At 38.6% G+C, this 12,488-nt stretch overlaps 1 protein-coding gene across 1 annotated transcript in view; it reads left to right on the forward strand.

Moving 5' to 3' along the window:
* Positions 1-12,488, forward strand: part of drp2 (dystrophin related protein 2) — a 387,952-nt gene that overhangs the window by 355,682 nt on the left and 19,782 nt on the right. Inside the window, exon 20 of the mRNA XM_047353123.1 lies at positions 11,651-11,716. Within this exon, the coding sequence (XP_047209079.1) occupies positions 11,651-11,716 (66 nt within the window). The remainder of the gene's footprint in view (positions 1-11,650; positions 11,717-12,488) is intronic.

The following is a 12,488-nucleotide window of genomic DNA, read 5'->3' on the forward strand; positions in this document are numbered from 1 at the left end:
CTCTTGTTCTCTTTATTCTTTGTTCTCTTTATTCTTAGTCTTTCCTCTTTCTATAATATATTTTCTGTCACATCCTCTTACATTTAACTGGTTTTATAATATTTAACATATTATTATTCAAAAAGCCCCTGTGTTGTGTTGGTCACTAAAATATATTTCCTTGCAGCTTACATCAGCATAAACTGAACAGGATATTCTGTGATTACCAGATTTTCATTGTGTAAAGGCAGTGGTGGCTAGTCCATCACAAGGCAGCACAGAAATACAGAGGACAACATAACCCATCTATGTTTTTGGGCAAAAAAAGTACCCAAAAGATCCCAACATGCATGACAACAAGCCAAGTCCATATACACTCACCAGCCACTTCATTAGGTACACCTGTCCAACTGCTCGTTAACACAAATTTCTAATCAGCTAATCACATGGCAGCAACTCAGTGCATTTAGGCATGTAGACATGGTCAAGATGATCTGCTGCTGTTCAAACCGAGCATCAAAATGGGGAAGAAAGGTGATTTAAGTGACTTTGAACGTGGCATGGTTGTTGGTGCCAGACGGGCTGGTTTGAGTATTTCAGAAACTGCTGGTCTACTGGGATTTTCATGAACTGCCATCTCTAGTGTTTACAGAGAATGGTCCGAAAAAGAGAAAATATCCAGTTCTGTGGGCCCAAATGCCTTGTTGATGCCAGAGGTCAGAGGAGAATGGCCAGACTGGTTCGAGCTGATAGAAAGGCAACAGTAACTCAAATAACCATTTGTTACAACCAAGGCATGCAGAAGAGCATCTCTGAACGCACAACACGTAGAATCTTGAGGCGGATGGGCTACAGCAGCAGAAGACCACACCGGGTGCCACTCCTATCAGCAGGAAACTGAGGCTACAATTCGCACAGGCTCACCAAAATTGGACAATAGAAGATTGAAAAAAACGTTGCCTGGTCTGATGAGTCTTGATTTCTGCTGCGACATTCGGATTGTAGGGTCAGAATTTGGCGTCAACAACATGAAAGCATGGATCCATCCCGCCTTGTATCAACGGTTCAGGCTGGTGGTGGTGGTGTAATGGTGTGGGGGATATTTTCTTGGCACACTTTGGGCCCCTTAGTACCAATTGAACATCGTGTCAACGCCACAGCCTACCTGAGTATTGTTGCTGACCATGTCCATCCCTTTATGACCACAGTGTACCCATCTTCTGATGGTTACTTCCAGCAGGATAAAGCGCCATGTCATAAAGCACCAATCATCTCAGACTGGTTTCTTGAACATGACAATGAGTTCACTGGACTCAAATGGGCTCCACAGTCACCAGATCTCAATCCAATAGAGCACCTTTGGGATGTGGTGGAACGGGAGATTCGCATCATGGATGTGCAGCCGACAAATCTGCAGCATCTGTGTGATGCTATCATGTCAATATGGACCAAACTCTCTGAGGAATGTTTCCAGTACCTTGTTGAATCTATGCTACGAAGGATTAAGGCAGTTCTGAAGGCAAAAGTGGGTCCAACCCGGTACTAGCAAGGTGTACCTAATAAAGTGGCTGGTGAGTGTAGAAAAACCCTTGCTGGGATTCAAACCCAGGATCCTCTCACTGGGAAGTAACAACGCTAACAACTGCTTCACTGGGCTTCCTTTCACTAAGTACTATGAAATCATTTTTGGGATATATTTCATGCTGTAGCATTTTCTATACTTTACAGTCTACTGCTATTTTATAGCACAATATTACATGTCAGGGTTTCCTTTTAATACTTTTGTAAATTTAAGAGTGGATGTGTCATGGTTCGTTTGGTGTAGGACCCATAGGCAGAGCCTGACTGAGGTAAAAAAAAAAGAGTTCTTTAATAAAAAAAACAAGACAAATGTGGATATACAGACGTTTAACAGGAGAAACAGCACCTCTAATATGAGTTACAGGCATGGAGCAGGCAGGTAAACAGTAGAATCCAGCAGTGAACAAAGGCAAACCAGGAGCCTGGATACACTGAGGCAGTCAGGGTAGGAGAAATGGAAAGTAAACTAGAAGAGCTGAGATGGAATGAGTTGCAGCTGAAGGCAGGAGACCCAATTAACTGGATAGAGTAACCCAACGGAAAAATCTAACAAAAATCAAAGAGGAGATAACTCCAGAAGTAAAAAGTATAATATAACAAAATAATATACTAATAGGGCACACATTTAAGAGCACAGATACATAAACTGAAGACCTAAAGAACTTTATAAACCCCTAGTCGGTCGTGGCATATGGCCATTCACACTGAGCATGGTTCTGGTTCTGCTGGAGGTTTTTTTCCTGTTAAAATGGAGTTTTCCTCTCCACTGTCGCTACATGCTCATCCAGGAGGAGTGAATGCTGCAAGTCACTGACTCGATCCAATCTGCAAACATTTTACCTAATTTGAATAATAAACTGAATCTGAATACACTGTTTGACTTTGTAAAGTGCCTTGAAATGACATGTGTTGTGGTGCTTTTTAAATAAACTGAAATGAAATGAATGGAACAGCAAAGAAATAGTCAAAATGCATACACTAAAAATAATCAAAATCCAAACACCTAAGGATTGCGACGGGGTGATTTGGGAAACAACGACTCTAAGGAATCCATCAATCACTTTTCATGCAAACAAGTATAACACACCTGACTTTACAGATGTTAGAAACAGACAAATAGACATAAAACAACAAACCTACAAAAAAGAGAGAAAAATAAATTACTCAGATGTTTATATTAGACTGGATATACAAATAATTACTTTTAGGATCAGTTCAGTATTGTTTTCACTTTTAATTTTTTGACATCAGTAATTGTTACAAAGTCAGATGTGATTTAATTTCATTTAATTTAGTCCAGCCTTTTCCTTCAATCATTACACCTAAATAATAAAACAAATTATAATTCTCTATCCTTTGGGCGCATAGAATGGCTTGCAAAAGTTTAGAAATGTTCAATGGTAAAAAAAACTACAAGACTACAACAGGTGTTGGTGGAAGCAAAAGACCGTTGCACCTCTCACAGGTGATGTAGGTCCTTGTTGGCTTCTCCATTTGTTTTGTCAAAGGACAGAAGGGGGATTGAAGACGCCCCACCTCTGCTATGCGCCTGACTCGCATAGCTAGGTAACCACAGACCCGCATCAGCCGATTTGTACGGGGGCAGGCCGGCTTGGCAGGTTGAAGGACCAAAGTAGGGATGACATATGGTTTGTGTGACCAGCCTGCTAAAGATTTTAAAGCACAAGGTGAGGTATGTAATTTGAATTGAAAGCATTAGCTCGGCTATCAACAGGATAACTACACTGAGCGTGTCCGTAGTCGGCTTTGCACAGCTGTCAGTCTCTACTTATGATTTACGAATGTCCAGAAGGATCCCAGAGGCGGCTCATCTTTGCAGGTTTATGTTGGAAATGTTTTGTGAAAGAGGTTTGAGAGGAGGTTTGCCTTCCAGCAAGACAACAACTGTAAACATGCTACAACAACTGTAAACAAGCTACAATAAAATTGTTTAGATTAAAGCATTTTTCTTTCTTAGAATGGCCCAGTTAAAGTCCAGACAAATATAAACCAACTAAGAATCTGCTGCAAAACTTTAAAAGTGATAGCAGATGCTCTCCATCCTAATCGACTTAGCTGGTTGAAACACTTGAGACTGCAATTGCAATAAAAGGTGTAAAGTATCCTACTTACTCTTGATTATATAATCTATGCCAGAATAGTATTTTTTAGAAAAAAGTTAAAACCAAATATAAATTTCCTTCCACTTTGTGATTACAGAGTATTCTGTATTGGTTTGTCTGCTAAAACCCCAGAAAATAAATAGAGGTCTGTAGTTGCAATGTGAGAAAATGTGAAAAACTGATATGTCTAAATACTTTCGCAAGCCACAGTAGTTAGCTGTGTTCCAGATATACAGGTCCTTCTCAAAATATTAGCATATTGTGATAAAGTTCATTATTTTCCATAATGTCATGATGAAAATTTAACATTCATATATTTTAGATTCATTGCACACTAACTGAAATATTTCAGGTCTTTTATTGTCTTAATATGGATGATTTTGGCATACAGCTCATGAAAACCCAAAATTCCTATCTCACAAAATTAGCATATCATTAAAAGGGTCTCTAAATGAGCTATGAACCTAATCATCTGAATCAACGAGTTAACTCTAAACACCTGCAAAAGATTCCTGAGGCCTTTAAAACTCCCAGCCTGGTTCATCACTCAAAACCCCAATCATGGGTAAGACTGCCGACCTGACTGCTGTCCAGAAGGCCACTATTGACACCCTCAAGCAAGAGGGTAAGACACAGAAAGAAATTTCTGAACGAATAGGCTGTTCCCAGAGTGCTGTATCAAGGCACCTCAGTGGGAAGTCTGTGGGAAGGAAAAAGTGTGGCAGAAAACGGTGCACAACGAGAAGAGGTGACCGGACCCTGAGGAAGATTGTGGAGAAGGGCCGATTCCAGACCTTGGGGGACCTGCGGAAGCAGTGGACTGAGTCTGGAGTAGAAACATCCAGAGCCACCGTGCACAGGCGTGTGCAGGAAATGGGCTACAGGTGCCGCATTCCCAAGGTCAAGCCACTTTTGAACCAGAAACAGCAGCAGAAGCGCCTGACCTGGGCTACAGAGAAGCAGCACTGGACTGTTGCTCAGTGGTCCAAAGTACTTTTTTCGGATGAAAGCAAATTCTGCATGTCATTTGGAAATCAAGGTGCCAGAGTCTGGAGGAAGACTGGGGAGAAGGAAATGCCAAAATGCCAGAAGTCCAGTGTCAAGTACCCACAGTCAGTGATGGTCTGGGGTGCCGTGTCAGCTGCTGGTGTTGGTCCACTGTGTTTTATCAAGGGCAGGGTCAATGCAGCTAGCTATCAGGAGATTTTGGAGCACTTCATGCTTCCATCTGCTGAAAAGCTTTATGGAGATGAAGATTTCATTTTTCAGCACGACCTGGCACCTGCTCACAGTGCCAAAACCACTGGTAAATGGTTAACTGACCATGGTATCACTGTGCTCAATTGGCCTGCCAACTCTCCTGACCTGAACCCCATAGAGAATCTGTGGGATATTGTGAAGAGAACGTTGAGAAACTCAAGACCCAACACTCTGGATGAGCTAAAGGCCGCTATCGAAGCATCCTGGGCCTCCATAAGACCTCAGCAGTGCCACAGGCTGATTGCCTCCATGCCACGCCGCATTGAAGCAGTCATTTTTGCCAAAGGATTCCCGACCAAGTATTGAGTGCATAACTGTACATGATTATTTGAAGGTTGACGTTTTTTGTATTAAAAACACTTTTCTTTTATTGGTCAGATGAAATATGCTAATTTTGTGAGATAGGAATTTTGGGTTTTCATGAGCTGTATGCCAAAATCATCCGTATTAAGACAATAAAAGACCTGAAATATTTCAGTTAGTGTGCAATGAATCTAAAATATATGAATGTTAAATTTTCATCATAACATTATGGAAAATAATTAACTTTATCACAATATGCTAATATTTTGAGAAGGACCTGTAATGTGTTACATGGATCAAGATCCTTTCAGCCTTCCTCTTCAAATATTTTGAAGCCATCTATTTCCATGTGTATGTGTGAGAGTAGAAGCCATATGTATTAGACTCTTCTGAATCCTTTTTAATATGCGTTTCAAAGACAATCCATTGATCTGGTATCCTAGATGATTACAACGACAGCTACACCTTTGTACACATGGGAACAAAATGAGCGAAGACTGAGCTCACGTGTTCATTAACATGATTTAAGTGGAGTCATTACAGAAACAGATAGTCTTTGCATTGGTCTCTTACTTTTATTCTGACAGTGTGCATTATTTTCTCGTGGGTTCTTGGTTGTCTTTCTTTTTATGAGCATATTGGAGTTCTTATTTGAATTCATTCCCTGTCTTAATCTTCACTCACTGTTCGTTTTGATCAATAACGGACAGTCGAGCTTGTATCAGACGTTATGATCACTGGCACGTTAGCGTGTTCAAAATGGATCCCTTGGCATTACGTATAAGTTAAGAGCATGTTTGTCAAGGTGCCCTTTTTGTGAATGAAAACTGCTTTATGTTTTACATGAAGTTCATTTGCTTTTTCTAACAGATTGGTAAGTATTTATTAATTCTGTCTTTGTGATAAGTCATGACAAAGGAACGTATTGGTTAAATAATTGTTAAACATGTTAGCAATGTTTTAATAATCTAAAACATGCTCTTAATCATAGAAGTAATTAGTTAAAACCCTCAGGAGAGCAATTTGTTTATGCCGAGCTACAGCTACTTGTTAAATATTTACATTATACAAATTGTCTGGGGGAAACTGTTTAAAAACTCTCTTATCTGGTGTATCAAAAGAACCACAGAGAGCCGAAGTTGAAAAGATTGTTAAAATATTTGCATTTTTCCTTCAACTTAAAAGAGGAAAAAACAAAACAAAACAAAAAATGCTTTCACACTGCAGAAATATGCACAATATTCTCTAATTATGAGAAAGATTAGTATACATTTTAAATTATGTCTTGGTAATTTAACTTCAAGGTTGAAACGTCACACCCATCCAGCAGGATTTGAAAATTGTTGTGAGCATCTGAGGTAGAAACATTCGTTTGATGTTTCCTCCTTCTTAGAGTTTTTGAGAAATGTAGAAAAATTGATTTTGAGCAAAAGCGTGCGCTCTTTGACAATTACACCTGAAGGTATTACCCACATGCTCCTGATGTTGATACATATATTTCACATACTCAAGTGTAAATTTGGTCCCAAATACCTGAAATCATACACCCCATAACTTAAACCCCACATTATCATACACCACTAATTCACTAAAAGTATTCACACCCCTTCACTTTTTCTGCATTTTCTTTGGTTACAGGCTTATTCTAAAATAAGTCTGATGGGTAACGGTGCCTATTTCCCTCAAGACATGGCACTTGTAGTTGAGCCCAATAAGTTCTATTCAGGATCAATCAGACCAGAACATTTTGTTTCTTGTCTCACAATCTGTGCGGTGCTTTTTGGTAAAATACAAGCGAGTGGTCCTGTGCCTTTTAGAGACAACTGGCTTCTACTATAACGGTCAGATAGTAACTGTGTGTCAGCAATGGTTGACCTTTAGGATCCCTTAATTTATGTATTTAAACCCTAAGGGAACATTTTCCCAAAATGTATGTTGTAGAATATGTGGGTTTTTTTATGAAGGACATATTGGAAACTTCAAATTTTCCAAGTCTAACTTCAGAGGATTTTGTTTTCGGGAAGTCGTTATAAGAGTCTGACAGCTGCAAAGAGGTCTACATCAATTAGTTTAATTGAAAATATTGCATTTTTCCCTTAGGTTTGACTTCCGCAGCAAAGATAAAACACATCTCTCGGTACAATTGAACCCTAACCAATCCTGCTGCTGTACGTCTCTTCATCATAGTTAGGCGACTGAGAGAAAGTTTTTTAAATATTAAAGTTATTTTGAATTACTTAAGGAAATTGACAGATGTCACAGTACTTTAATAATTTCCCTCCACTGTCTGCCGGCTGCAAAGAGCCCCCCTTTTTAACTGCATACTTTTAGTAAAATAAAAGATTAAAAACTTCTCACTTTCTTACTTTTGTTATTATCTTTACACAACCTCCACAGCACTCTGAGGAAATAACTATTTCAAGGTAGCAAAACAAATCTCCTGCACAAAGTTAAACTTGCAGAGCATTACCAGACCTTCATTGGTCACACTATAAGAGTCTACTTTGCTTAAGTAGCTGCTGTTTTCTTGTCCTTCTGCATGAAATAACTGTCTTGCTGGCAAGACATGCTGCATTCAAAGATAGTAGACACTGAACACATTTGTCCTTTGTTTTGTAGTGCTGTAACTACACAGTTTTAAGATGTGCCAGTTACCTTTAAAAACTTTTTTTAGGAAATCTGTGATTGGCCAAACTTTGCTTTCAGCCAGACTTTCTAAAGCATGAAAAAACATAAGAGATGTAGATGTCTAGCTTCCTCTAATATAGTTTAAATTAAATACTGTCAAAGCTTATTCCTGTGGTTTTAAAAATTATTCTTTAATCTCAAAAACATGTTTGTCTTCGTAGTTTGAGGTTACAAAAGTCATATTTGTACACTTCAAATATAGACACGGCCTCTTCTCTCGTTTCTGCTTTTTACGTCTGTATCTCTCAGTCCGCTCTTCCCTATTCATTGATGCCGAGCTTCATTCCTTTCATCATCACCACTGCTGTGACATCTCACAGAGGATAGATGAGAAGGAGATAATAAAGAACCCCCTTGAAGCTCAGGCAGGATTTCTCCTCTTCAACCCTTGCTCTTGCTCTCTCTCATTTTCCCTTTCCTTTTACATACCCCAACATGTACAAAACACCAGCTTGTGCACACTAGAGCCCACACACACTACTGTGTCCTATTACGTTCTGCCCTTTCCTTTCTCATTTACTCTTGTCCCTGACTCAGTCTTGAGGTTTTAGGACCCCTCCTAATGAATAGCATTGCGGATTGAATTACAAGCAGTAAGGTTCATGGTGCCAAGACCCCTGTACCACGACACAAATAAATCCAAAATTTTTTTTAGCGCTACGGTCGCAATGGAAAATGAAAAGAAATAGGATGTAGCCTGGACTCTTCAGACAGCCTCTAAATCACTACCCGGTACTGCTTTTACTCCTCACTGCTTTGGCTGACACGGCTGCACAACGTGATGCTGCAAACAGTTAGGTCTTCTGGTATGCAGTCTATATGTACTGGTCACACATTTTCATTAATGAGTTGGTTAAACCACAACATTTAAAGGAGAAAACATTTTTATCAACTATTTCCTTCATATGTGATTAGCATGTTCTCAGTGCAGATGGTTAGTATTAAATGTGTCAACACTATAATGAAACTGTTTCAGAACAAAACCCCAACCCCCCAAAAAACATGGAATTACTGAATGTTTCATCTAATGTTTTCATTTGTAGAAAACTACAAAACAAATATCAAGTCTAGTCAAACTGATAAGTCTGCACTGACAATAGTATATTTGTAGAGTGATAGTTAGTGATAAAGAAGATATGGTGGGATTTAAAGTATAAATAATAAAGTTTTTACCATCTTCTGAAATTTGTTAAGTCTAACCTGAAGTGTACAAAACCAAACAACTTAGAATCAACCAAGGTTATTTTTTAAAACAATGATGCCAGCAAAACAGAAACCCAAAACCCCTAGAAATGTATAAAATATATAGAACCCCTGAATGTTTGATTTCTTTTTACCATGAATGTATTTAGGAATAACTAAACTCACTCTATATGTTTTACCAGAAAGGCAATGTATTTTTACATAGTCTTGAAAGTAGTCAAAGCATGTGTGTCCCTAATTAAAACCTGTGACACCTGAGGGTGATGCCACCTGTTCTACTTAAAAATTCAAGGAATGACTCGTAAATATGCAGTCAGAGAACAACACGTTCTGTTGGGAAATACTGAGTTATTCGTTGTAGGATTAGATGGAGATTGATCCTTCAGGGCTTCACAGGTAAGCTGATGAATTTTCAAATTTTTTTCTTTGTATAACAGGGAATGAAAATGGTTGGTCCTGCAGGCATATCCCGGATAAAATAATTTGTATTTAATCAATAAAGCTATTATAGTTTAAGAAAAATACACAAAAAATGAAGCCATAAACTAGTCGTCCTCAGTTCTGCAATGTGACCCTTCACAAAATTTATCCACTAATAGTAAAACCCAAGGTCTTCAAACTGACAATATAGGCAAGGTTATTCATCTCTGCGATTAGAGTCAGATGTCCAAGCAGCAAAACTTTGGCCATAAGTAAAATATGCTTTTAAGCTAAAAGTAGCAAAAATAGTTGCTGCATAGTAAGTTTAAAAAAAATTTGAACTCATATTTGTTTAAAAGAAATGTCTTTAATGTTCATTTTAAAAATGGCCTTAATGATTATTTTTTCACTTCTGGTTTTGTTTGTTTATTTATTCCATCAAATGTTAAGAAATCAGTTATTTTATACTCCTTTATACTCGCCCCACTCTTTTGCTTGTTATCAGGTAAACAGTTTGCAGAGCAGCTTTTGCACCACTGCTGTCCACTGAAAGTCAAATCAGTCCTTAGTTCTAAAACACCCCCAAACCGCTCACTCTCTGCCTCCTCACAGGCTTACATTTCAGAAGAGCTTATTTCTAAAAAGCTTTTTTATTGCCTGCAGGCTGCCAGACAATCACAGTTTTATCCTCTGTCCTTGTGGACATTTTTATGGCTCTTTCTCTAAGGCGAAGAAGAGTTTTTGCCATTTTGCAATCTTGTGAGCCAGATGTTTCTGGACCATTTGTTGCTGGTTGGATGCAGTTATTTAAATGTTGAGAACATGTTGCTGGAACAACAAGTTCTAGTGCAAAAGTTTTTAGCCACTCCTAATGTCTTTATTCTTTAAATACAAGCAGCCAAGCTTTCTTCTAAGTGTTTAAATGCATGAGTAGAAGCAAATAGTTTTGCATGAATAAATAGGCTTTAATCAATAGAATCATAGATAAAATATTATTAGAATTGACTCACAGCACTGTTTATCTAATTACATTTCAGCTCCTTTTCCTGCAGAAAAGGCTTGTAGTTCTACAAGCATCTCAAACTCTTAGATGCTCTTATTTGAATGTTGAATGAATAATACAATTGATATTTACTTTTCTTCTTGTAGGTGCATGTAGCAAGAAACTACAAATTTAAACTTGCTATTCATATTTATAAAATCTAAAATTTAGGTTTTCGTAAACCAGAGGTCGAAATTTCTTGGGTTAGGGTTAGGCCTGGGACACGCTGGAGGGACTATGTCTCTCGGCTGGCCTGGGAACGCCTTGGGCTCCCCTGGAGGAGCTGGAGGAGGTGTCTGGGGAGAGGGACGTCTAGGTGTTTCTACTGAGTCTGCTGCCCCCGCGACTCGGTCCCGGATGAAGCTGAAGACGACGAGTATTTTATTTTTCACAGAGTTTACATATTTTCATTTATACACAGCTATGAGAGGCTTCAGCTCCCCTGTAGGCAATATATGGATGGTTCTTAATTATCTGTTTAGAGTTTACATAACACTGGTTCATCCATTGGGTTTGGGAGCCTTTTTATTCCTGAGTAACTCTAAGGGTCACTGTTAAGGGGCTTAATAAACCAATAAAAGATCAGACTACGAGTAAAAGTCTAAAGAAAAACTTTAAAAGAGCTTCAGGAAGCCTTGATAGCATTTCAAAAAGGTTTAGCTCCAAAAGGCAATTTATAAAATGATGAGAGAGCACTCCAGGCTGTACCTCCAGTATTTTCTCATTACTTTAGATTACATTAATGCTTTTGCACAAATTGGTGTTTTTATAGCTTTTCTGACACATTTTAATTTATATTAATAATACATTAACCATAAGTGTTTTCTCAGAAGTTTTGATAACAATATTTCTTTCACTTTGACTTTTCGTTCTTGGTTTTTTGATTTATTTAGTTTGCCTGTTTTCTAGAAAATGTTGTTACTCTGTTCCATTAACTGTGTACTGGAGACTGATTGATTGTCAGTTTATTTATTTATTCATTCATTTATTTATTTATTCATTGACTGACTTACTTACTGACTGACTGACTTGTGTGTGGGTATGTTTACAGATTGGCAGAAATGGAGAACCAGAATTGTTCATTCTTCACAGATAGCCTGTCTCCAGATGAGAGCCTGTGAGTATGCGGCCACACAGCCTGATTACAGCTGCTGCATTGTATGTGTGTGTTACAGTGTGTGTTCGCTCTCTTTGCCCTCGAGATATCAACCGTTTCTGTGTTTATGTTCTCCAGCTTGAACATGCATGTTGCTCTGTTACTGGACGACTGAGTAATCATATAAATAATCGGCCACATAATAAAAATGATCCACATGGAGCACCATGCGTCATCCAACACACCTGCTGCGATTAGGGTCTCTGGGTTTGTGTAGATAGTAGAGCGAGGCTCAGAGAATTTAGAAGTTAGTGGAAGGAGTGTTATTTTGATATGAATGAGGCAGTCACTCCTCATTGTGAAAAACTAGGAGTGGAGAAGGAGGTTTAGAGTTGTTAGAAATCATCCTTTTGTGTCCGTGTCTTATTTTTGTTGACATCGGTGTGAGCTGCAAAAGGTTTGCTCCTCTGAGATTGATTTTCTCTATCATTGCTCTTTAAAGTCAACGCTGCATGCCCAGCAGCCTTGTGCAAAGTGTTGTATAGTCTTTGGGGCTACAGGTGCATTTCTCAGTGTGTGCATTGCGAAATGTGCTCATTATTTCTCTTCAGATGAATGTTATGTCTGTCTGCCTCTGAGGGGAGGCGGTGATTGACACCACATAAAGAGCTACTTTTTTTGTCTGACACAAAATTTGGCAAAAACAAGTTTTACTTTTGACGTCGGTACTTCTTAAGCCTGCTTTTGTTTCTATATACATGCATCTTAAGAGCTCCTGCATTTGCATAGACCA

This window comes from Girardinichthys multiradiatus, chromosome 23 (assembly GCF_021462225.1).
Source record: "Girardinichthys multiradiatus isolate DD_20200921_A chromosome 23, DD_fGirMul_XY1, whole genome shotgun sequence".
Lineage (NCBI taxonomy): Eukaryota > Metazoa > Chordata > Actinopteri > Cyprinodontiformes > Goodeidae > Girardinichthys > Girardinichthys multiradiatus.